The 27,252-nt window shown below is 41.9% G+C and overlaps 1 protein-coding gene across 1 annotated transcript; it reads right to left on the reverse strand.

The window, feature by feature from the left end:
* Window positions 1-18,466: 18,466 nt before the first annotated feature.
* Window positions 18,467-19,640, reverse strand: LOC115513392 (ferritin light chain-like). Its single transcript, XM_032593320.1, has one exon. It carries the CDS (start codon window positions 19,272-19,274, stop codon window positions 18,720-18,722), a length of 555 nt encoding a protein of 184 aa, XP_032449211.1. The 5' UTR covers window positions 19,275-19,640; the 3' UTR covers window positions 18,467-18,719.
* Between the last annotated feature and the right edge of the window lie 7,612 nt (window positions 19,641-27,252).

Raw genomic sequence — 27,252 nt, forward strand, 5'->3', positions numbered from 1 at the left:
CTCTCCTCTCACCAAAACTCAGACACTCTGGGAAAAACAACCAGCCAACCTGAGAACCCAGACCACTGCTTGAAATCTGAGGCAGGACCACAGAAATAAAAAGCCTATTTAGAACATAAGGGATGTTCTTGCTTAGCAGGGATTACTGACTTGATCCATATAATGAGCCCTTCTGCAGATGTATTTATATGACATTCTCTGTTCACAGGATGAGAAGCTACCAAATCTTATATCATATACAGCTCTGCTTTTCAAACTCTTTTTGACCATTATTCATAGCAAGAAATATATTTTACATTAAGGCTCAGCAGATTACTGAAAAATGTCAAAAAGAGAACTTAACTCTCACTGTGTGCAATGTGCTGTGATATTTTCCTTACACTATATACTAATTTATGTCAAATATAAGCAAAGCATACTTATTTATACATTAAAGCCTTTCTTAAAGAAATACTCAGCTACAATCTGGAAGCTTTCTGAAGATGCATAGTGATATTTGATCATAGAATACAGATAATGTCCCCTTTGACAGTAAGTGTATTCTTGGACATAATTTTTCTTATTTGTGGTGTGGAGTGTTTCATTTAAAGAACTCTTCTGGTGCAGGAGTTCTCAAACTTTAGCTGAAAGAGAATCACTTGGAAAGCTTGTTAAAACACAGGCTGCTGGGCCTCATCCCCAAAGTCTCTCATTCAGGCTGTATAGGGTGGCCTGGAAATTTGCATTTCTCGTAAGTTCCCAGGTGATGCTGATGCTGCTAGTCTGGGAACCACACTGCTCTAATGAATCGTATCTGTAAATCAAATCAACTTTTCATGCAATGAATAACCGCTTCCTACTTTATCTATTTGTCGTATGTCAAGTTTACCGAAGCAAATTATATAGAGTATGTTGTACTGGTTGGATGTATGTGTAATTTGCATACAAGCAGGAGATCAAAAGTCAGGAATTAAGGGAGATAGTCTGCTTGCTGGTTCCTTCTTCCAGCCACTGTGGTGCTCCTTTTCAGAGTTATTTAACCACTCATTAATTTATTTAACAAGTATTTGAGACCCTTTGCCAAGAGCTGTGCTAAGCTCTAGATTACAGCCAGCCTGAGCATTTTATAAGAAAACATTTCCCTTTAGAAAGCTGTAGAATGATGCCAAGACCATTTTTCTGTACTTTTAAACCCAATTAGTTCCTGATGAGTGAAGTTCAGGTGTCTTTCCAGAAACAAGATAATAAAAGTAGATGACTGATGCAGGTTTTAGAGCTTCTAATCCACTAGTCTTTGGAAGAAGTATCTTCCAAAACTCCTCTACGAGAGGGAGTACAGTACTTAGGTGCTAGTTAAAATTATAGCTCCCAGGCCCTTGGTGATTCTGACTCAGTGAGTTGGGGATAAGGCCTGATTGCTGTATTTTTAGCAATTCCTCCAGGTAAGTCCTAAAATCAAGTACAGTAAAACCTTGGATTGCAAGTAACTTGTTCCATGAATGTTCTACAAGATGAGCAAATATTTCTAATAAATTCTAACTTGATAAACAGGCAATGTCTTGCAATACGAGTAGTATGTGATGCTAAATGTCACATGATCACAACTGAGCCCATGGTTCTTGAAATTCACTTTGATATACAAGTGCTTTGGATTACAAGCACGTTTCCAAAACGAATTATGCTTGCAAACCAAGTTTTTACTGTATGGGAAACCCTGTAGTAAGCTATCTTTGAATTCAACATAGGCCCCAGAATTATATTAACTGAAAGGAGGTATTCACAGTAGTTCAGTGTCTTCAAATTTTACTGCATATAAGAACCACTTGGGGGTGGGGCACACCTGGGTATCAGTTAAGTATCTGACTTTAGCTTGGGTCATGATCTCACAGTTACTCAAATAACTCTGAAAAGGAGCACATCAAGCCCCACATCAGGCTCAGCACTTACAGTGTGGAGACTGCTTAGGATTCTCTCTCTCTTCCCCTCTGCCACTCCTCCCCTTCTCTAAATAAACAAACAAACAAACAAACTTTAAAAAAAAAAAGAGAACCACTTGGGGAACTGAAGAAATTTCCAATGTAGGGATGTCTGGGTGGCTCAGTCGATTAAGCATCCAGCTCTTGGTTTCGACTCAGGTCACAACCTCACAGTTCAGGAGTTTGAGTCCCACATCAGCTCCGCAACTGGCAGCATGGAGCCTGCTTGGGATTCTTTCTCTCTCCCTCTTTCTCTGCCCCTCTCCCACTCGAGCTGTCTCTCTGTCTCTCTCAAAATAAATAAACTTAAAAAAAAAAATATGCCTAGGCCAATGCCTAGGCCATTCTCTATACTAGTTATATCAGAATTTTTCTCCCCACCTTCCATCATGATTCCAATTGGCCACCAAATTTTAGGACGACCACAATCATTTATAAAGGTTAAACCCCTCTTCATGCTGAAGCACCTTTCACAGTCTTTTACAATTGTAGCTGCCTGAAATCACCATGAAAACTTAAAGTGTTGGGAGCTGAAGTGTTGAGGTAGCTGATACCCCATCAAGTAATCTTGAGGGCTCTTGATCTGCTGAGGCCAGCAGTCTCTTAGCTTTAGAAAGCTCTGTACTGGGTTGGGAACTACCTCAGCATTTGGTGGCTTCAGAGATTCTGCTCAAAGCTATAGACTACTGTCTCTCAGAATCTAGTGTCCATATGAATCCCCTGGGGGCCTTATTAAAATGAAGGTTCTAACTCAGTAAGTCTGGGGTGGGATCTGTGGTTCCTCATTTATAATAAACTACAGGTGATGCTTATGATAAACATTTCTAATAAACTACAGGTGAGGCTGGACCAGGAACTACACTTTGAGTAGCAAAGCTGTAGATCCTCCCCCAAATCTACTATCTGTAGATAAAAGCTACAAAAGTATACAGCAATGGCTGAGATAGAAGGGCCTGGGGACTGTAACTCTCCTGAAGGCAGGACACTATACGCCTGCTGAACATCATAAAGGGCAGTACTTTAGGAAATGAAAGTAAGAAGAACTGTAGATGGAACTGATGAGATAGATTTGAGACAAAGTTAATCCAAAGTGTGCAATATTGGAAGATATGGCTGGAAGTGTAGATAAAGAAAAGCAGACTAGCATAGAAGAGAAGAGTTTGGACTTCCAAATCAGCTTACAATTCAAAACCCGGCTCTACTACTTACTGCCTGTGTGACCTTTGACAAATGTCTTAACTTCATCTGTAAAATGGGAATGACTTTTTCGTGTATGCTTAGTAATGAAAGGCACCCCACCCAGGGCCTGGCAACAGAAGATCCTCAATAAATAATTGCTACTAGTGTATAAATGTAACCTAAGTGTCTAGAGCTTCCCCAGATCTAGGTTCATTCACCCAATTTTGATGGCTCTCCATCTCTGCTTGGCAGGCTGCAGGAAATCCAACCTCATGCAGAAGTTGCACAAATGACCACGGGAGCTCTCTTGCCCATTTTGGACTTGCAAATTGCTCTCTGTCATGGCTAATGAGGTTACAGCCTGTAGGCTCAGACTACAATGGAACCCAAAGAGGCCATTGCCCAGCCTTCATCACCACTATTGCCACTGCTTACATGCAGGAGCCTTTGCATTGATTGTTGGAAGTCTACACCATTGCTCTTGCAAAAAGACTACACCCTAATATTATATTACAATGTTGCTTGGTGATGGCAGTAGTGTGTTCTCTGAAGTTGGAGGTGGGGGAGGGATAGACGAGCCAATCGAGAAGTCCACAGAAAGGATTTTTGAATGCCAAAGAATCACAGAACCTACAGTTCATACCCAAAAGCATTTTCTCCCCAGAGCACACAAATGAAGTGCAGTTCCAGGGTCAACTGCTCTTTATCCAGAACTGCTCACTACAAGCTCCACGATGCTAAAGTCTTATTGCTGATAACAGGAAAATTTGCTGAGTACATACCTTAGTTCATTTCATTCCCAACAACACTATGAATTAGGTACCAGAACTGCACCCATTTTCAACATGAGGAAGAGGAGGCTTAGAGAGATAAAGAAATATTTTCAGGGACATACAGGTGGTAAGCAGTGGAGATGAGTTTGGAATCCAGGCAGTCTGAGTTAGGACAGAGATGTTCCTCTTTGCATCTGCTCCCTACCCTGCTCCCTGCACCAGGTTACTCTTCTTACCAATGTGCTCTCCCAGCTTCTACCTGGGACCCCAGTCAAGCAGATTTGTCAGTATATGTCTTCACCCTAATTGTGGACAGGGCTCAAGTGTTTTACCCAGTGGGTTCCTCAGTTCTGATGCATGTGAGTAAATGCAAACAGCTACAAAGTAAAGAGGGTCACCAGGATCTGAATCTTAGGTCTGTTCCAGCAAAGTCATCCAGTTATGGGATTAAGATGACAATGGGGGGAGTCAGTTTGTAAAGGGCTTTGAAGATCAGAATAAGGAATCTAGGCTTTAATCTATAGTGAAGTTCTAAGACTAAATCATTAACATAATGTCAGTGGGTAAGGAGGACTTTTAAAAAGTGCAGAAGGAAGAAAAAAATTAATCTCAGTTTCATTTGTTCAGGCTGTCACTGACTCAGATTTGGGTTCCAAAACTAGTGATAAGGGAAGCCCCAGAGCTTCAGATAGAGCGTTCTATGTCCAATAAATGACTAGAAGAACAAGTGAAGAGCTGTTGGGCTGTCTTCTCAACAGTCACACATATAGTGTTATAGTTGCTGTGACCCACCACCCCTCACTTGCAGGTGTCAGGTGAAGGTGTCCTAAACTGGAATCAGGAAGGAAGAGAGAAGAAGGAGAAGAGAAGGAATTGAAACACACCCCCAAATCCTTGATATGTTAATAGGAATGTAAATCTCTAAGACAAAGTAGAAGATGTGAGGTTTCCCAAAGTATTTGACCATTTCCCCCCTTTAAAAAATGAGCATGACCAGGGTCTGCAGAAACACACTTTGGGAAATGATGGCCTAGAATTTATACCAAGATGGCTGCCACTCACTGATGGATGAGTTTACGAAGAGCAGCTTCAGTGGAATAATCTGGGTGGGGGAAGCCGGTGTGTAGGGATTAGAAGGGAAAAGAAAGACAGAGACAAGTGAAGGTGCTCAGCATCTGGACCACTCTATCAGGAAGAAAAGGAATAGGAAATGAGAGCTGGAAGAAGAGGCAGAAGATGGAGGTGTGTGCAATATCAAGAATCAATGGTTGTGGGGTTTTTTTTTCTTTTTAAATATAGATGACTTTACCATGTTTATATAACATGCTCTCAGCCCCTCTCTTTTCTTTTCCTCATAGGATGCTATTAGCTGCTTTTCCAGGTGAAACGTAATAGAAATTACTCCTGTTGCCCTCCACTGGGGCTGGGTTCCTCCTGATCAGCCATGAGGGTCCTATGCTCCCTATGAAGGGGCCTGAGTCCTTCTCAGTTTTAGATACAGCCATATCTCCAATCCCTACAGAAGGTTTAAACAGTAATGTATTTAAACGTTTAGGAAAGTGATCAAGAACCAAGCTTTACAGAGAATAGGAGTTGGGGAGGCGGTTGGTTAGGATAAGTATCCTGAGGCCTGTAGCCAACCACTTTGCTCCAAGGCACTATTTACAAACCAACTCCCCCATGTGGGTTTTCTGAAATCTTAGTCTCAAAGCCTCTGGTTTTGGCTCAATGGTCAGCAAAGGGCCGATTTCTGGTCCAATGGATGAAGGGAAAGATGAATGCTACTATCTGTTCTTAATAGATCTTACATTTCAGAATGTTGCCAATTCCCTGTGATCTAGAGCACCTATTTTCTTTTTAAGTTTTATTTATTTAAGCAATCTCTACACCCAACATGGGGCTCGAACACACAACCCTGAGATCCAAAGTCACATGTTCTTCCAACTGAGCCATCCAGATGCCCCTTAGAGCACCTAAAATCAAGCACATTTAATCATTTTGAAGGGTGATTTTCAAACCCCAGGTAGTCACCTTAAGAAATCCATATTTCTGTTAGTAACTGCACTCTATGTCTTGAGAGCGAATGATTTGGTCTCATTCAGTTAAGAGGATAAGTGCCTCTTCCGTGTGCTAATTAAGAGGCATGGGAAGCCTGGATGGCTTCTCCCTAATTCCTGGAGTATGTATGTGAAGGTGTCTGTGTCTGGAAAAGTTAGTGAATGAGAAAAGACATGGAGGAGAAGGAAGGAGTCTGTGGAGTGAGTGGAATCCAAGATACAGAAAAAGGGAGAAGGGATCATCCAAAGATTTATTCAGGAATGCTAAACTGTTTTTAACTCTAATAATTAATGCAGTTATAAATATGCTTGGCAAGAAAAATACTTAGAATTTATCATCCCAAGAGATGCAAATACAAAACTTTAAAAACATGGTACTGGTTCTGAATATACCATTAACTTTGATACCATTAACTGGTTCTGACTACACCATTAACTAACTCTGTGACCTTGGGCAACTTACTTTACTTTGCACTTCACAGGTGTGTGTGTTTGTTTTTGTCTAAGAATGGTATAATATTGCACACCTTATCTCCCTCACAGTGATGCCGTGGAGGTCAAACCAGATTACATTAAAAGAGTTATAATTACTTACATTTGCATAGTATTTTCTCATCCATGAAGCATTTCTGCATATATTACTCCATTTGCGTGAAAGAGCTTTGAAAAGTTATAAAGTGCCCTAAAAGGACAAACCTGAGTTTGAACACCAGCCCCATTTCTCTCTACTTCAACTTTCTCATCAGTAAAATTAAGATAATGGTATACCTCAGAGGTCGTTGAGAGGATTACGTAGGATGCACATCTTGGAGCTCCTGGGTGGCTCAGTTGATTAAGTGCCTGACTTCAGCTCAGGTCACGATCTCGCAGTCTGTGAGTTCAAGCCCTGCGTCGGGCCCTGTGCTAACAGCTCAGAGCCTGGAGCCTGCTTCGGATTCTGTGTCTCCCTCTCTCTCTGCCCCTCCCCCGCTCATGCTCTGTCTTTCTCACTCTCAAAAATGAATAAATGTTTAAAAAAATTTTTAAAAAAGTAGGATGCACATCTTAAACTCAGTGCCTGCAGGGGAAATACTGACAAAATTCACTTTGTTCAGGTCTCTGTGCATATGTCACCCCCTAAAGGCCTTCCCAGTCCTCTCATCTAAAACAGTTCCTCCCTCTACCATCCTTTTCTCACCCTTGCCCTTCTTTCTTTTTCTAAGACTTAGCACTATCTGATATCACAGCGACTTGTTTGCTTACTGGCTGTCTCCCCATTAGAATAGGATCTCCCTAAAGAGAGAGATTTTGTCTGTTTCTCTGTATCCCCAGCATCTAGACTGTAGTAGGTGCTCAACAACTATTTATTAAGTGAATGAAGTTAGGGGTTATAATTGTTATTGTTGTCATTACCTAAGGTCCCTCCCTCACTCTGCCCGTTCTGATACAGCTCTGTGTATAGGACAACTCTGTTTCAGGAATGGTTCCTCCCTCTCCCTTTTTGAACAACAACTTTGTTGAGATGTAATTCACATATCATAAAATTCATCCTATTAAAGTGTACAATTCAGTGATTTTCACTATATGAAAATATAGTGTTGTGCAACCATTATCATGACCTAATTTCAGAACATTTCATCACCCCCAAAAGAAATCCTGTACCCACCAGCAGCCACTGGTATTCTCCCTCATCTCCCCCTCGCCTGTCCAACCACTAACCTGCTTTCTGTCTCAGTGAATTTGCCTATTCTGGATATTTCATATAAATATGATTATGTAATGCAACCCTTTGTGACTGGCTTCTTTCAGTGTGTACAATGTTTACAAGGTTCATCCATGTTGTAGCACGCATAGGTACTTCATTCCCTTTTATGGCTGAATAATGTTCCAGAATATGGCCATTTCACATTCTGTTTATCCAATCATTGGTTGACAGACATTTGGGTTGTTTCTACTGTTGAACTAAATAATGCTGCTCCGATGGGGCGCCTGGGTGGCTTGGTCGGTTGGGCGTCCGTCTTCGGCTCAGGTCATGATCTCACAGCCTGTGAGTTCGAGCCCTGCGTCGGGCTCTGTGCTGACCGCTCAGAGCCTGCAGCCTGTTTCAGATTCTGTGTCTCCCTCTCTCTCTGCCCCTCCCCTGTTCATGCTCTGTCTCTCTCTGTCTCAAAAATAAATAAACGTTGAAAAAAAAATTAAAAAAAACAATAATGCTGCTCCGAGCACTCGTGGACGGGTTTTTTGTGTGGATGTATGCTTTCAGTTCTCTCAAGTATGTACCTAGGAGTTGAACTGTTAGGTCATCTAATAACTAGGTTTAACATTTTGAGGAATGGCCAAACTGTTTTCTAAAGTGGCTGCACCATTTACATTCCCAGCAGCAATGTATGAGGGTCACAATGTCTTCACATCCTCATCAACATTTGTTGTTGTCTGTCTTTCGTATTTTAATTTTAGCCATTCTAGTGAGCTTCAGGTGGTATTGAATTGTAATTTTGACTTGCAGGTCCCTAATGACTAATGGTGTCGACCATCTTGTCATGTTTATTGGCCATTTGTATGTCCTCTTTAGAGATGTGTCTATCCAAAACCTTTGCCCTTTTCTTTTGGGATGAGCACTGGGTGTTGTATGGAAACCAATTTGACAATAAATTTCATATATTAAAAAAAAAAATAATAATAATAAATAAACATTCAAAATAAATAAATAAATCATTCAAAAAAAAAAAAACCTTTGCCCTTTTAAAAATTGGGTTGTCTTTTTATTGTTGAGTTGTGAAATTTCTTTATATACTCTGGTGAAAGTCCCATATCAGATATGGGAGTTAAAAGTATTTTCTTCCATTCTGTGGGCTGTCACTTCACTTTTTGATGGTGTCCTTTGAAGCACAAACGTTTATAACTCTGATGAAGTCCAGTGTATCTAATTTAAATTCACTTTTGAAGTTTCTTCTTTTTAGTACCAGAGATTATTAGTCTTTGTCCTATTGCCCCAAGAGCTGGCAAGGATTTGTTCTTTCTGAGCATCATAACACTGCTCTGGAACTTTCACTCAGCCTCTTTCTCATGTTCTATGTCATGGAACGGGCTGTTTCCTTCTTGGAATTCTGCCTCTGCCCCCTGCTTCTCTGCCTAGCCAGGTCTTTATTGCCCTTTGAGACTTAGCTCAGACATTTCTCTTCTTCCTCTTTGGGGGTCTCCATTCCTCACCACAGATGGTGTGCGGCTCTGTCTTCCCTTGTGGAAAACACTGGAGGCAGAAATTTCTTTTTAATTGTCCTTGTTATTGGAGAATGGAGTCTAAACTGGTATGTGTTTGAGTTTCAGCCCCATGTTTAGCTGTACAAACATAGGCAATACAGTATTTCTGATCCCTGGTCAGTGTTTTTAAGTTTATTTATTTTTGAGAGCAAGAGAAAGAGAGAGCAAGGAAGGGGCAGGGAGAAAGGGGGACAGAGGATCTGAAGCAGACTTACTGACAGCAGAGAGCCCCATGTGGGGCTCAAACTCACAAACTTCAAGATCGTGACCTGAGCTGAAGTTGGACACTCAATCAGCTGAGCCACCTAGGTGCCCTCCTGGTCAGTTTTATAAAATGGAAATAAATTGTAAGCATGGGGTCATTGTAAGTTTAGAAATAGAGTAACAAAGATAAACTATTTAACTTGGTGGATTCTCAATACACCCCAGCTCTTGTTTTTAGCATTATGGTTTGTTTTTGTTTTGTTTTGTTTTGTTGTGTTGTGTTTGCTTTGTTTTTTAATGAGAGCTGTCTAAGAGTATCAGGCACATGTTCTCAAGGAATGCCAGTTCCTTATTATTTTCTAATTTCTAATTTCAACTTATTTTCTAATCTCAACTCAACTAAACTCAACTCTTTATTTTTTATTTTTATTTTTATTTTTTATTTTAGAGAGAGAGTGAGAGTGTGCTAGCTAGGGAGAGGGGACGAGAGGGACAGAGAGAGAATCTTAAGCAGGCTCCACACTCAGCACAGAGTCCAATGCGAGGCTCAATCCCATGGTCCTGGGATCGTGAGCCAAAATCAAAAGTTGGACGCTCAAGTGACTGAGCCACCCAGGCACCCCTCACCTAGACTCCTTTCAGTTTCCAGGGAGCTGCATTTCTTGAGCCACAGCCATTTTTGAGCACCTGATGAAAGCAGTGAACCATCTCCCCAGAAAATACACATTACCCAACGGCTTGCATATGATTTTGGCAGGATTCCTGAACACATGAAGCCCACCATGGGCCCAGAGCATTCTTGTCACAGATGTTCATAGCCAGTTCTGCCCCCTTGGTCCTTTTAAAAATGAGCAACTTTTACCATACCATCCAGCAATTGCACTCCTTGGTATTTACGCAAATAAGTTGAAAACATATGTACACACAAAAATCTGTACAAGAATGCCTAAAGCAGCTTTATTCACAAGTGTCAAAGCTTGGAAGCAACCAAGATGTCTTTCAGTAGGTGAATAGATAAATTGTGCTACATCCACACAACGGGATATTATTTAATGCTGAAAGGAAATGAGCTATGAAGCCATGAAAAGATAAGGAAGAAACTTAGATGCATATTACTAAGTGCAAGAAGTCAATCTGAAAAGGCTACATATGTACTATATTCTTCCAAATACATGACATTCTGGAAAAGGCAAAACTATGAAGACCGATAAAAGATCAGTGGTTGCCAGGGGTTAGGGAGGGATGAACAGGCAGAGCACAGAGGATTTTTAGAGCCGTGAAACTATTCTGTGGGATACTATAATAGTGGAGACATATCATTATCCACTTGTCAAAAATCCACAGGATATTCAACACCAAAGTTCACCAAGAGTGAAACTTCGTGCAAACTGTGGACTCTAGGTGATAATGACATGTCAGTGTAGGTTCATCAGTTGTAACAAATGTACCACTGTGGTGCCAGATGTTTATAGTGGGAGAGGCTGTGCACGTGTGGATGCAGGGGATATATGGGAAATCTCTGTCCTCTCCATTCAATTTACTGTGAACCCCAAAACTAAAGTGTATGGGGTTTTTTTTAATGTTTATTTATTTATTTATTTATTTAGAGGGAGAGCGAGGAGGGGGAGGGGGCAGAGAGAGGGAGAAAGAGAATCCCAAGCAGGCTCTGCACTGTCAATGATGCGGGGTTCGAACTCACAAACCATGATATCATGACCTGAGCAGAAGTCAAGAGTCCTATATACGCAACTGACTGAGCTCCCCAGGCCCCCCAAGCATGTTTCAAAAAATAATAATAATAATAATGAGCAACTGGCCCTGCAGCATGCCTAGTAAGCTGTGCAACCATCTTCCCAGGAAACAACTACACAAGGTCTGTTTCTGAGAGACATGTTTTCCAGAACTTTGGCATGACTCTCTGGTGTCATCAGGGTCATCATGGGACGTTAAAAATGTTCTCTCTGAGGTGGCAAGAACTGCTCAAAGGAAGCAACAACCAGGTTGTGGCGATCTTTCTGAGAATTTTTATTTTCTAGTATGGAGGACCACCAGCAGATGGCAATCAAAGAATACAAAACCTAAGCCTGTCCTCCACAAGAAGATTCTGATTTAAGATTACTAAAATGGTAAATTTAAGGTAAGCAGACCACTGTAGTCCCCCTCTTGGGTAAGCAATTCTCTGCAGAGGCACAATTTCTTATGCTCCAGATAAACGAGTCACCTTCTACCAGTGACTGAAATAAATGTCTAGCCTCAAAAAAAGCTACCAGAGACAAATTCTTAGATTCTTTAGTTCATCAAAGGAGAACTTTGGTTACTCTTTGTGGAAATGAATTAAAAGAGTTTTTGGTTTTGTTTAGACAGTATATTTCCTTTAAATTTTCTGCTTACATCGTGAGCAAGGATAAATGTTCGTTGGTATGTAAAAATGGGTATTTGTGTCAATTATTTTCAAATGATAAAAGAGAGACAGCTGTAGTACAACAGAACTACAAAATCACCGGAGGGAAAGAAATTGCGTGAAACAATCCAATGTTTGCTGGGGGTGTAGGGGGTGGGGTGTGGCTGGGAGTGGGGGTAGGGGGGCGGGTGGAGGGCTGGGGAGGTGATCTTACCAAACAAGATTTTAGAACTGGCTGTACAACAGGAATTTCTTCTTTTCTCCTTTTTGCTGTTTGCTTCTGGAGATGTACTAGTGAGTAGATTCTCAATTAAACCAAACATTCTCAATAATGTAACTACTAAGCTTGGAAGACTTTGCCCTTGTTGGTAAATTCTGATATTTATGCTTTGCATTTGCTAAAATCACTAAGTCTACAGAAAGAGTTGCAGTGTGGTAGAGCTTGCAAAATATAAATATTGCTAATTTGTTAAGTTGAGGCAAAGAAAATTTCAGCCTATAGTTTACAGTTCAGGAATATTTGCAGGTATAACAAAACCCTTTTATACATGGCTATACACAGTAGAAAATGATTAACCTGTTTTGTTTTGTTTATTGACAATATCTTTATGAAAAAAGTCTCGTAAAGCATATAAAAAATACACATTAGACCTAGAGAGTTTGAGGGAATACTCAATGTTTAAGAGAAGCTATAAACAATAAAGAATACTTTTTGGATTCTTACTACGTATTAAGCAATATTATCTCAAAACAGATAAATTAGCCCCATATTTATAGGTAGGGGAACTAAGTTTCAGAGAGATTCATAACTTGCCAGGTTACACATTCAGTAAGTAGCTGAGCTTGGATTCGAACCCAGGCCTATGTGGGGAAATGTAAGCACTTCCTACACTGTAATTGCTAGCCTTATTCTAAAAAATGATATCAAACATTTGAAACCTCCTAGCAAATTCAGAAATTTAACCAAATCACCCGGGAAAGTGGTTAAAGATTCAGTGATCAGGTCATACCCCTAGAGATTGTAATTCAGAAGACTGGGGGTGCGGGCCCCAGAATCTGACTTTCCAACAACCACCCCGCTGTGGTTCTGCTGCAGGTAATCTTTTGACCTCAAACACAGGAACTACAGGCCCAATCCAGGAGACCTTCACTTCCATAAGCAAAGAACGCTTTGAGGTCCTGATGAAAGCTCTGGACCACTTTTTCAGAAAAATACACACTTTACACCCCAAATTTCGCATACGACTTTAAGGGGCTCGTGGACACTCTGAAGCGATGGACACTCAATTTCCTACACGTCCCAGTAAAAAGCAGCCTAATTAGAAGTCCCTTCCATCTCTCCACCGAGAGATGTCACTCTTCAGCCTCAAACATCCTCCCCAGAGCCTCCTCCAGTTTTTCCCTTTTTCCTTTCTCCTCAACTACAAAGGAAAGAGTTTCCCAGGAAAATGAGTTTACTGTTTGAAAGGAGCTTCCCCTTGTAAATAGAGCAGACTCTGGCATGAGCTCCAAAAAATTAAGCTGAAATGGAATGATAGTGTTGTCTACAATCATGACGAAAGCCCGTCTGGAAATAAAGGTGTGATTAAAACCTAACAGTAGGGACCACAGATTAATACAGGCACAACCCACCTTGCGAAGGGACATGAAATTTATTTTCACAAAAGCCCCTTCTGCAACTTCTTATTCAATCCCTAGGTTTTCTCAGAGGTCTCCATGTTGAAGCTAGGCTTTGGATCTTTAACTCAAAACTTATGGAGAACATCATTTGAAACATGTACATAAATAATATTGACACAGGGTCCTCACATATTTACCTTTAATAGGTTCCGGAGTCTGGAAAATAGGAAAGGCATGAGGAGAACATGTAGTTCTCTCTGCAGGCCTGAGGTCTACATAAACCTATGGCTAGAAGTAAGGCATGTCTGTGAACACTCTGATATTGTATATAAGTTATATATTTAAAAAAAAATTTAGTGTTTATTCGTTTTTGAAAGAGACAGAGACAGAGCACGAATGGGGGAAGGGCAGAGAGAGGGAGACACAGAATCTGAAGCAGGCTCCAGGCTCTGAGCTGTCAGCACAGACCCAGATGCGGGGCTTAAACCCATGAACTGGGAGATCATGACCTGAGCTGAAGTTGGAAGCTTAACCAACTGAGCCACCCAGATGCCCCGTCAGTGTGTGTTCTAATTGTGGTTTAGATTTGGGGCACCTTGCCAGAAAGTCCACTCATTCAGAAATATGTCTTCCTTGGTATGAAAACAGGAGCACGTGTTTTGGATCAGGAAGACCTGAATCTGTGACCAGGCAGATTAAACCCACCTCTCTGACTCCTAATGTACTTGTAAGTCAGGAATAATCATCCCTAATTTGTCAGGGTGTTCGGAGGGAGGCATGAAATAATATATATAAAGCTCCCAGCACAGTGTTTGGCACTGGGCAGGCACTCAGAAAAGTTTGTTTTTGTCTCTCTTTCTCACTACCACACTAAGATCCCCCCATGGTGGGGGTGTTGGGCACAAACTATCTGCTGCTTAGCTGGGGCTGCACCCGTCAGACTGACTAGAGTCTGGTCTGGCAAACCTGAGGAGAAACTGGTTTCCTTTAGGAATTCCCACTTTCCAGTCTCCCCCCTCCCCATCATATCTATTGCAAAGGTAATCGAGGACTTCACACACAGAACCTGCCCGAGGATCACAGGGAGTTACAAGGGACAAAAAGACATTGTCCCTGTCCTTCGAGTTGCTGAACCCTAATAGGGAAGACAGTACCAAAAGTAAGTTAGCAGAAGCCATAAGGCATACATATAAGCACGAATATTCTACATACCTGAGAACAGGTTATGCTAGAAAGGGCAAAGCCACATGGAGTTGATTTAGGAAACAGTCATGAAGGAAATGATTATTGAGCCATATTTTTTAAGTGCAGGAAAGGATATGAGATGCAGAATGAAAGAGAGAAAGCTCAGAAAGGAGGAGAGAGTGCCATAGGGCTAGCTTAGGGAGGAGGTGGGCCCATAGCAGATTTGCAGGGCAGCAGGGGAAGCCATGTGGAGGGCCTGTGAAAAGATGACAGCAGCTAGGTGTGGGGGAAGGGAGGCAGCTAATTGGTAGAGACCCTTGAGACCCATGATTAGGAGTTTTAATTTAATTCAAGAGGCAATTGGAGCTATTGTAGGCTTCTAAGAAGGGGAGTGATATGATCAAAATGATGCTTGAGGACGATGGTTCTTGCTGCTGTGAGCAGGGTGGATTAAATGAAGGAGACCCTTGGGCAGGGGGGCTGATCTGAGGCTAGGTCAGGAATCCAGAGTTACAGGGGCATGGCCTAGAACGGGGACACAAGGAGCAGAACTACAGTACGTTATAGAGGATAAATATTCACTTATTTTAGAACCAAACCCTGGGTTAGGTGCTAGGATACCATGGAGACTAGGCACAGAGGTTGGGATGGGGAGAGAAAATTAAGCAATTATAATAATATAATATAATATAATATAATATAATATAATATAATATAATAATATTATTATAATATGGTGAGATAAGTGAGATAAGTGCCGTGATTATGGAAGCAAAGAAATATGAGAGCACATAGCAGGAGCAGCACCTGAGTTATGGGAGGGCCTTGAGGAAGTGGCATTTAAGCTGAGAATTTAGTGAAGAATCAGGCATGAACTGAATGAAACATCATTGGGAGAAATATTCCAGACAGGAAGCCCCAGGATGAAAGAGTAGGAGTGAAGCCAGGAGGGAAAGGCAAGGATGGTTTCCCCAAAGGCTCAAGAGAGCAAGCAGGGAGGGACCAGACCAAGAGGGGCCTTGAGTCTGCAATATGAACTGTGAACTTTATCCTAAGGGCACTGAAAGGCCAGAAAACAGGCATGGTTTATTTTTCATTTTAGAAAAATCTCTCTGGCTATGTTGTGGGAGAAAAGGATTGGGTGTGGTGGTAGTTGGGATGAGAGGTTTGCCATAGTCTGGGGGAGAGATGATTAGGAAGTGGAGATGGAGACAGGTAGACATTTAGGATGTAGAGTTTATGGGATGAGAAAGAGATGGAGAGGAAGAGAGTCTTAGAGATGTCATTAGCCCAGAGAGGGTAGAGGTATTCTCTGGGGGTCATACAGCCAGCCTGTGGAAGCATCAATCCTAGAATCCAAGTCTCTGATTCTCTCTAAAATATGTATCTTTCATGTCTCTCCTCATCATGCTCATGTTTTCCTCTACATCCTCAAATATACTTATACAATTTTAATTCTTTGTCCACTAACTCTATTACCTCTGTCATTTCTGGATCTGTCTCTATTGGTTGATTTTTCTCCTGGGTGTGGGTCATATTTACCTGGTTCTTTGTATACATAGTAATTTTTATTAGATGCCAGACATTGTGAATTTTACATTGTACATTGTTAGACACTGGGCTTTGTTATATTCTTTTTTTTTTAATTTTTTTTTTTCAACGTTTATTTATTTTTGGGACAGAGAGAGACAGAGCATGAATGGGGGAGGGGCAGAGAGAGAGGGAGACACAGAATCGGAAACAAGCTCCAGGCTCTGAGCCATCAGCCCAGAGCCTGACGCGGGGCTCGAACTCACGGACCGCGAGATCGTGACCTGGCTGAAGTCGGACGCTTAACCGACTGCGCCACCCAGGCGCCCCTGGGCTTTGTTATATTCTTAAAGAGTTTGAACTTCATCCTGACATGCAACTAAGTTATTTGAGTTTGATTCTTTCAGTGCTTTCTTTTAAGTTTTTTAGGGCAGATCTAGAGGAGCCTTTAGGACTTCTGCTTTCAACCATCACGGAGTAACAATGATTGCATTTACCATCCTACCGGATGCAAGAACAATGAATCAGATTAAATGTATGAAACAATGGTCATCAGGCAATGAAGGACAGTAATCCCTAAAAGATAGGAAACAAATGAAACAATTCCCATGATTTCCCCAGCTTTCTGCCTTGAAAGTTTCCAGGGCACAGAAAAGAAGAGTAGAACTCAGGTGGATCTTTTTGGATTCCTTGAATTGAGGACATGGAGCTAAGAGCCCGGGGAGACCAAGCGATTAAAGTTCATAGTGCAAAGTGCCAGAAAAGAGAGAGCTGTGCAGAGAGAACTCCAGAGATTTGCAGAAAATCACCTTCAAATATTCAAGAGTATTTATCAGCACAAGCATGTGAAATTATGACCCGAGGCTCGAGAAAGAACTATGTGAAAGATCACAGAGAATAATACCTGATGCTTGCACAGGGCTAACAGCGGTGTTCCCACCAGCCAGTCTAGAAAACCTCATCATTCACACAGCATTTGTAGAATCCTCAGAAGAGTATAGCCTCAACAATGGGGAATGATTATTACCCTTGAACTAAATGCTATTCTAGTTTATTCTATAACCTGTTAAATGCAAGGCCCAAAAGGATCAAAGGATTTCCAAGTAACTTAAGTGCATTTCAGAACAATGTTGAAGAATATTTACAAAAATTCAAAAATATCCATCACTCAACAAGGTAAAGTTGACAATGTCTGCCATCCAATCAAGATTACTAGGTAAACAAAGAAAGCAAGAAAATATGCACCATTTTGCAGTGACAACAATTAATTGAAGCCAATCCAGACCTGGTATACACTTTGGAATTAGCAGACAGTATTAAAATATTTTGTGTATTGCTGGAAGCCGAGCTATCCCAGCCTGATGTCAAGGACGGATGCTGTGAACGGACTGGGACTGCAAGGCGGCCCACTGACAGTGAAGCTTCTTGTCCTCCTGCTTTTATGTAATTTGGCTTTAATAAAAGTACCTGGGGAATTGTCTGTTGGGGAACTGTCCTCGACAGGCCCCCTGGGAAACAAACCATTAGAAAAGAAAATAGGTTCCCGCAAGGAAATTGTGCGGCCCTACATTTGACCCTTGCCATCCCCTATGGAGACTCCTCTATTTGAAGGAAGGATAGCCTCATACATTTGCAAGCCCAGGAGGGACACATGCATTTGAAAGCCCCACTCTGGCAACTAAGGAGTGTATCTATGGGCACAAGTTACTCCAACCCCTAGGCCCACTTGGCCCCCAGGAGGCATTCCAGATGATGATTGAACCTAGTCAGTTAAAGTACAGAATGGTTCATTGGTTCCTAGGTGCATCGTCTCTTTGAGAATGTACAAGACATGGGTTCCTAAGGCCCTCTTGGCCCCCTCCTGGCACCTCGGACCAAGGCGAACACTTTTGTTTCTCAAACCACAAATGGTTCGGGGAAACAACTAAGAGGTCATGTCCCTGTAACTGTTCCATTTGAGGTGTTGAGAGATAGATGACCTTTTCATGAAAACAGCAAAGCAAACGCTCTATAGATTATAGGTAAATGTAGATAAATAATGAAAATAATGTAAGAAATTAATCAATAAGCAAAGGGCAGGAGGGAACATTATGAGAAAATAACCATGTTATTCCTTAAAGGGTGATTACACATAGGAACATTTTTAAAATTAGGTAATGCTAGCAAACATAGATGACGTATGCTACCAGGAAATTGCTAGCAAATATAATGGCACGTTTACCACAATAAAGCGGCCAGTTCAACACACTGCTGTTGTCTGTGTCCATTTTTATTTTTGTTTTTTATTTTAGTTTTGTTTTATTTTCACTCTTTTGCCTATGCTGTTCATCCTTCGGGAACCCCTGGACCTGCTGGAGCTGGACTCCGACAGTGTATGTTCAAAAAGTCAAGTAGAGACATGGAAGATATTTTTTAAATTTTTTTTCACCAGCTGCTGCAAAAAGCTTTGTTGTTTCCATTTGGTCCACAGCCACAGCTTAGGAGAGGGCTCCAGGATGGTTAAAAAGCTGCCCGATGTTGTAGGGAGAGAGGCTCAGGCATAAGCCTGGAGCCAGAGGGATGCCAAAGGGGCCCCTCAAAGGCTGCTGGGCTCCAGAGACTCCTCGTTGTGGTTGAGGGTGAGCCTTTCGAAGAGATACTCACCCAGCCCAGCCTGGGAGCCAGCCAGCCTGTGGAGGTTAGTCAGAAGGTTGCACATCTTCTCGATGAGTTGCACCTCCTCATCTAGGAAGTGGTTCTCCAGGAAGTCACAGAGATGCATGTCTGCATGGGCAGAACCCAAGGCATGCAGATTCAAAAGGGCCTGGTTCAGGTTCTTCTCCAGAAATAGGGCAGCTTCCAGGGCATCCTGAGTTTTACCCCACTCATCTTGGGATGGCTTCTGCATATCTTGGAAGAGAGCGTGGCCACCATACTGGTTTTGCATCTTCAAGAGATGCTCAGCACCCTTGCACTTCTCCTCAGCCAACTTGTAGAAGAAGTGGCTCACACCCTCCAGAGCCACATCCTCACGGTTGAAATAGAAGCCCAGAGAGAGGAAGGTGTAGGAGGCCCACAGATGCATGTTGACCAGGCAATTGGTGGCGGTCTCCAACTTAGTGGAATAATTCTGATTAATCTGGCAGCTCATTGTTGATCTGTAATAAGGAGCTAAGCTCAAAATAGGGTGTTGGCTGATCTCAGAGGCAGAGGGTGGCTGAGAAGATGGCTCTGAAAGTTGGGACTAGAAAACATGTTGGAAGGTGGTCAGAGGCTGGTAGAAGAGGTGTCCCTGGATCTGTTCCATCCAAATACTGTTGAAGCAAGAGGCAGATCCTTGGGACTGCCAGGTGTACTGACAGAAGATATTTTTAAAAGTCCAAATGTAGAGATTAAAGCTACAGTGTCTGAGGTAAAATATATACCGGATGAGGTTAATAGCAGATTAGACATTGCAAATTAGTGAGATTGAAGAAAAGATTCAAAATGAAATACACAGAGAAAAAGGAAATATAAAGTTGAACAGTGCATCACTGATCTGTGGGACAACTTAAAGCAGCTTTATATACAGATTATATTAACATGTAATAATTAATATACACATATTTATATAATATGAATATATTATATATTTGCATTATATATTAATTATATAATGATTAATATATAATAATTTGAGCCTCCACAGAATGAGAAGGGGAAAACATTTTTAGAAATATTTAGAAAAGTAAGAGCTGAACCTTTTTCAAAATTTGACAAAAACTGTAAACTGAGGTCCAAGGAACTTAAAAAACCCCAAGCACTAGAAACATGAAGAAAACTACTTCAAGGCACATCATAATCAAATTGCTGAAACTCAGTGATAAAGAGAATATCTTAGAAGCAGGAAAGGAAAAAAATACACATTATATAGAGAGGAAGAATTAAAATGAGAACAGATTTTTCATTGGCAGTAATACAGTGGAACATCACTTTAAAGTGCTGGAAAACAAAGACAAAAACCTGTCAGCCTAGATTTCTATACTTAGCAAAAATATCTTTCACAAAACAAAACAAAATAAAATGTTTTCAGACAGAAAAGCTGAAAGAATTCATCACTGGAAGAACTGCACTACAGAGGCCCATTATTCTAGAGCTAAGTTAGTCCCACTACAAAAGCAGGCACTTTATCTAACAGGAGGCCTCTGTTCTGGCTGGTGGAAACACAAACCACCCCTAGCCCTGCATGAACTTTGAACATTTGATTATCTTACTGTTTTTAGAGTGGTTTATTCCCAGGCCTTAGGGAGTTTCCTCTTGTATATGCTCAGATTAGTACTCGGCCAAAGACTCAAAGGGACTCCTGGGTAGCTCTCTGGAGTTCACCTCCCTTTACTCTGGTACTCTACACCTCAGATTCCCCCAAACTCTGATCTCTGTCTTTCACCTCAGCAAGATCATCAGGCTCTGTTTAGTTTCCTTCTTCTTGCCCTACAGCCTAGAAATTGCCTCCAGACAATGAGCTATAGTGCTGATAAATCTTTTCTTCTTTCTTTACCTTCTCTCAGGGATTACAATCTTGCACAACCTGTTGTCCAATGTCTAGACACTGTTGTTTCAAATAGGTTATCTGGTTTTCTAGCAGTTTATGATAGAAGGGAAATTCCTATAACATTTAATCCTTCATAGACTGTAGCAAAATTTTTTCAGGTTAATTTTAACTCTCCCAATTGTCACTGTGCTCATCACCTTTGGGATCCAATCCTTGCCAAGTAAAATGCAACTCCAGTCTATATTATGTGAGAAATTTGAAAGAAAAGATGTTTACTCTTCCTGGAGTAGGACCTGAATGAATGAGGGGTGGGAGGAAAGCAGAGAGAGAAGTCAGCATGTTACCCAGGTTTCTGACTTGGGTGTTGAAGAGATGGTGGTGCCATTAAAACAACATGAGTTGGGGCGCCTGGGTGGCGCAGTCGGTTAAGCGTCCGACTTCAGCCAGGTCACGATCTCGCGGTCCGGGAGTTCGAGCCCCGCGTCAGGCTCTGGGCTGATGGCTCAGAGCCTGGAGCCTGTTTCCGATTCTGTGTCTCCCTCTCTCTCTGCCCCTCGCCCGTTCATGCTCTGTCTCTCTCTGTCCCAAAAATAAATAAACGTTGAAAAAAAAAATTTAAAAAACAACATGAGTAGAATTTGGGCATGTTGACTTTGAAGAAGTTAATAGACAATACCTCAATCTTGGGAGAGAAATACGGGCTGGGCTGGAAAACCACATTTCACTGTTATTGTATAGGTAACAGTTCAAGCTTGGGGATAAATGCAATTGGGAAAAGAGATTATACAAAGGAAAAGATAAGCAGGCCAAGGGCAGAATCCTGAGTAATGGCAACATCTGGAAAGATAAGATAAAAAGAAAGGCTTACAAGAAAGAGACTGACAAAGAGTTTTAGGAGAATTGGAAGAAAATCTGGAAGAGAGAAAAAGAACGATCAACTCTGTGAATGAAACAAAGATAGTACTGAAAATTGACCATTTGCTTTGGCAGTTATGAGTTCAGTGATCTTTGCAAGAGAAGTGTCAGTAGATGATGCCAGGCTGGAGTGGGTTTAGGAGTGAAAACATAGCCACCTGGGTGGCTGAGTCAGTTAAGCATCTGACTCTTGATTTTGGCTCAGGTCATGATCTCACAGTTCCTGAGATCAAGCCCTGTGTTGCGTTCCTCACTGACAATGTGGAGCCTACTTGGGATTCTCTGTCTCCCTCTCTCTCTGCCCCACCCCTGCTCGCTCTCTCTCTCTCCCTCTCAAAATAAGTAAATAAACTTTTTTTTTAAAGAAGGAGTGAAAAGATAGAGAAAGTGAAGATAATGAATGTAGACTCTGAAAATTGGAAGAGAAGGGAAGGAGAAAGATATAATCACAGCTGCGAGAGATCAAGGATCTCAGGATAAATGTATTTTTTTCATCTTTCTTTTTAATTAAAGAAAATTGGAGTTGTTCATGGCATAAGGGAGAAGGAATTGGAGAGAGAGAAGATTCATGATGAAGGAAGTCCCAGAGGAGACCAAAAGAGGAAGAAATCAAGCCCTCAAGGAGCCTGTGACGACTGCTTTCCCTACGGTGGAACAACATTTCGTAAGGAAAGTAATCATGGATATTCTCTTGTCCCTCCCCTTCCTACAACTCCTTGCCTACTCTCCAAAAAAAAAATGCATTATTTATACACTCTGTAAGTTTGGATTGTCACACATCAGGTTTCCTTAAGGCAGAATGCCTTCTATATCAAAGTGCAGAACGCAGCACTCCCATTGTGTCCCTTTGAGGTCATTGCCTAGGGCATGGGATAAAAATCCAATTATCTGTTGTGAGTCAAAAAGTGTTTTGAGACCTGCTCAAATATAATGTATTCTGCCAAGGAAAGTCTCAAGAGCTCAGTCATTTAGTGATTCTTCATTGGGCATTAGACATTGCCATTCAGAAGGGAAGTCTCTGCCCTTGAGAAGTCCACTACCCAGTTATGGAGGGGACAGACACGGGCTAGACACTAAAATGTTGACACTAACCATGTGCACTAACCATGTGCACAATACGGTTGCTCTGGATAGAAGGGGATCTCCAAAAGTGTGGGTGGGTTAGGAAAGGCTTCTCAGAGAGGCAGGGCTTGAGCTGGTCCTGGAAAGGGCTTTACAGACTGGGACTTCATGTGAACAAATGCATAGAGTTTGCATTATGTTATGTGTTAAATGTGGTGCATGTAAAAGGCAGTCATGCATCCTGTCTGACCACGGCTGAGGGTTCAGAAGTGGGAAGAAGCAATACAGGAGATGTGGTTGGGCAATTTCTCAAGATGACAGCAGAAGGCAAGGCTGACAACAGTTACTAAAAGCACCTATACGCCTGACACCAATAAGTAAAAACAACGTATTGGGTAAGTGTTGTCCAGCACCTATTGGAAAGAAACCACTAAGTGATGCTTTTATAGGTATCTCAATTTGCCCATGGAGGCAAGAACTGGGCTTTAAGGAAAGTGAAATCCTTTAAAAATGGACATTTTAGAGCCTATTACTTTTTGTGTCAGATGGCTGCTGGGATGAAAAAATTGGGGCGGGGGCGAATTATGGAAATGCTCTATGTCTTGACTGTGGTGTTTACATGGGGGCAAACATTTGTCAAAACCCATTGATTACACTATATGTTAACTAACTAGAATTTAAATAAAATTTTGGAAAAAAAACATTGAATCTCACGCTTAAGTGGGTGTGTTTTATTGTGTGCAAAGTATGCCGCAAAAAATTTTATTTTTAAAAAACAATTTACACAATAAAAAATACCAGAGTGAATCTATAAATTAATGAATACATACGTATAATACATACATCCCTGCCCCTGGGCTTCCTTCCTTCCAGCTAAGCAATACCATTTTGGAAATAGTGTAGGACTTTTAGGGAGCAGGCAAGAAAAGAAAAAGATTCTGAGTTACTAAAGTGACTGGAAACAAAATTTTCCAATTAACTATTCTGATTATTAACCAGAAGTGTGGATTTACATAATTAATGATCCCAGAGGTTTTTATGACTTTCATTTTTCTTTTGCCCTTAAACATGTTCTTCAGTAAGCCAATCATGGGAATGCACTGTGGGTGGCGAGTGGCATAAATTATTGGGTGTAATTACCTCCCTAGACATCATATTAGGGCACAGATACACTTAAGCTGGCATTTTAGACTCTCTCTTTTCCAGCCTAGAAGTACATGTGTTTGCCATGTTATTTAAGAATATCCGGTTCTGCTATAAAAGAAAGAAAAACAGCTAAGATAGATAAAATGCACAAAAATGGTTCAGCATAGGTGGAAAGTAAATGAGTAGCTTATGAGAGATAAAACTCCTAGGATCTATCAAGTGCAGATGAGTGAGCAAATAGACTATGAAACAGCTAGAATTCATATGACGTGCTAGGTATTAGGTAGTAAGTGAACTGATAGCCTGTAAGATATGCTGTATGTTTAAAAGGACAGAACAACAAGAGTGCTACTTATAGACAAAAAGGGATGACAAGACCTGTCATAGAGTATGGATCATGCTACATCTAGGCTGATAATTACAAAATCATCCATCTTCCGGTGATCTCAGTTTTATTCTTTATGACCCCATGTACGCTCTGCCACTCTGTCCCAGAAATGCAAATAAAACCCACAGCAAACTAGTCGAAGGGGTATGTGGTAGTTCCAGGCATGTTCTTTCTGCTGACCTACCCTAACTTGTCCAACCTCAACATGATCCACCTAACTACAACATAAGCAGAGAAAGGTAGTTTTCCTTCCATGCTGCTCACCCCCTAACAAAAGGGTTTTAACTCACCCATCCATGTCCCCCTGCTTCTCATCCTGTGTATGTTTTTAAGTTTTATTTATTTTTTTGATGTTTATTTATTTATTTTGAAAAAGAGAGAGGGTGTGCACAAGTAGGGAAGTCAGAGAGAGAGGGAGAGAGAAAGAGAGAGAGAATCCCAAGTAAGTTTCATACTGCCAACACAGAGCCTGAAGCAGGGCTCGAACTCACGAACTATAAGATCATGACCCGAGGTGAAATCAAGAGTCAGATGCTTAACCAACATCAACCACTCAGGCACCCTATGGGGGGGGGGTGAGGGGTGGGAAGAGCACGAGTGGGGGAGGGGGGAAGAGAGAGAGAGAGAGAGAGAGAGAGAGAGAGAGAGAGAGAGAGAGAATCCCAAGCAGGCTCCACACTGTCAGCACAGAGCCCGATTCAGGGCTACAACTCACGAACTGTGAGATCATGACCCGAGCTGAAATCAAGAGTCAGATGCTTAACCAGCTGAGCTACACAGGTGTCCCCCTATCCTGTGTTTTAAAGAGATTCAATAAATCTTTTGATCTGAGTAGCTTAACTTGTTCCATGAGCCAAGATTTCTGTGAGAAATCTTTCCTGGGAGTGAAATTGAAGGCTGCCATTCCTTGCAAACAACCTTATTCAGGTGACAGTGAAAGCAGTCCTAAGTCCATTTGATATTTTAAAACATATTTAAGGTGCAAATAAAATTTTATTCCTGAGTTTCCAAACCAAATCAGTGTTTATCCATCCAGTCACTTCATCACATGCCCTGCCAGGTAGCATGAGTGCTTATGAGGTTACAGAGAGAGGGTGGATGAACCAAAACTTTTTGTACAAGGGCAGGTAAGGGGGAAGACAGATTTAGAGAAAGAGGCACATCTCTCCATGATTCCCATTCATTCACTGAGTTAATAAACACTTAGTGAAAGCCCACCAATGAAAGCCTATCACCTTACTGTGGTAGGGTTAGAGTGATAAATATGACAGTGTCCCACTCTCTGGGAGCACGCTTTCTCCAGAAGCCCCCAGATGCAGGGGATCTAACCTAGTACAAAAGAGGGAAAGAGAGCTGCTCAGGGGGGAGAGAGAGAGAGAGAGAGAGAGAGAGAGAATGAAAAAGAAAGCAGACCACACAGAAGATGTGTCATTTTAGAGTTGTTGAAGGACGAATAGGAGTTTGCACGGTGGACAGATGACCACACTTTGGCCATCCAGTAGAAGAGATTAGCGTGAACAAAGACTCAGGCATGGGAAAGAATGTGAGGGTGAAACATGGAGGAGCTGGGTGTGAGTGGAACACAGAATATAGAAAGAGAGAGGCACGTGATGACCCTGAGAGGTGGGCCAAATGGAGTCCTAGGATGAAAAACCCAAAGTCTTTGTCCTAAGCCATGCTTCCAGTTTCTCTAAATAAATAATAATATTTTAAAATTGGCAGTCACCTTTCATTCCTCTCCCCTCCCCCTCTCCTTCCATCCATACCACCTGCAAGTCCTCCTGTTGGCTCTACCTTCAAAAACATCCAGTGTGGCCACTTCTCACCACATGCATGATCCACCCTGGTCCGAGTACCTGCCATCTCTCTGTTGGATTGCTGCGATAAGCCTCTGAACAGGTCTCCCTACTTCCATCTTTATCCAGCCCTCCCCAGTCCTCTACTCAACACAGCAGTCAGGGGGATCTTTTAAAAACTGAAGTTTAGGGGCACCTGGGTGGCTCAATCGGTTCAGTGTCCGACTTTGGCTCACGTCAGGATCTCACAGTTTGTGGGTTCGAGCCCAGCTTTGGCCCTGTGCTGAGAGCTCAGAGTCTGGAGCCTGCTTCGGATTCTGTGTCTCCCTCTCTCTCTGCCCCTCCCCCACTCATGCTCTGTCTCTCTCTGTCTCAGAAATAAACATTAAAAACAAAAACCCTGAAGTTAAATCAAAACTCTCCTTGGCTGAAAATCCTTCAAAGCTCTCCTTCTCGCTCAGAGTAAAATCCAAAGTTTTCCTGACGTCCACAAAGTCCAACATTATCTACCCCCTACCTCCTACTTCACCCTCGTTCTGTTCAACCACACCAGCTTGCCCCTTCATACCCCAAGACCTCCTTCACTGTTGTCCCCTCTGCCTGGGGAACCTCTTCCTTCAGGTTTTCCACTTGGCTTGTTCCCTCACTTGGCCACCACCTGCTCAGTCACCTTTGTGCAGAAGCCTTTCCTGACTGACCCAGGATAGCACCTTCCCTTCCCTCATTCCTGACCCCATCTCTTGTTTTCTTTTTCCTGTAGCCCTTATCACCATCTGACATATTATATTCTCATTTATTATTGCTTATCTCCCCACTGGAGTGTCGGCTCCACGTGTACAGGATTTTAGGGAGTTTTGTTCCCTGCCGAATCCCCAGCTCCCAACACAGTGGATGGCACCCAGTGCAGTCTCTGTAAATATTTGGGGAAGGAATGATGGAACGAAGAACAGTGGAAGGATTTTAAGCAGAGGAGTGACTGTATTTATGTCTTAGAAAGATCCATTTCAAGGAGGCTGGGACTGAAGCAGGGAGACGGGCCAGAGGTATTTAACATCTTGCCACAGAGGACTGGATTCTAGAGACAGTGATAAAAAGAATAGCGATCAAAAGAGTGCTTACAGACTAAGAACAAACAATAAAGAATAAATTCCATCTGACCCAGCAAATAGTAAGAATTCACTATAGGCAAAGGATCACGGGAGGGAGGATGAGGGCAGAGATGAGACAGACTGTGTGCCAAGAGGGTGATAGTCAGTGAGTCAAGGGCACAAGAGAAGGTGGTGCACGTGCT

Source organism: Lynx canadensis, chromosome B2 (genome assembly GCF_007474595.2).
Source record: "Lynx canadensis isolate LIC74 chromosome B2, mLynCan4.pri.v2, whole genome shotgun sequence".
NCBI lineage: Eukaryota > Metazoa > Chordata > Mammalia > Carnivora > Felidae > Lynx > Lynx canadensis.

What these genes read in the sequence shown, in the direction of transcription:
- LOC115513392 (XM_032593320.1), bottom strand. Translation starts at nt 19,274, where the DNA reads ATGAGCTGCCAGATTAATCAGAATTATTCCACTAAGTTGGAGACCGCC.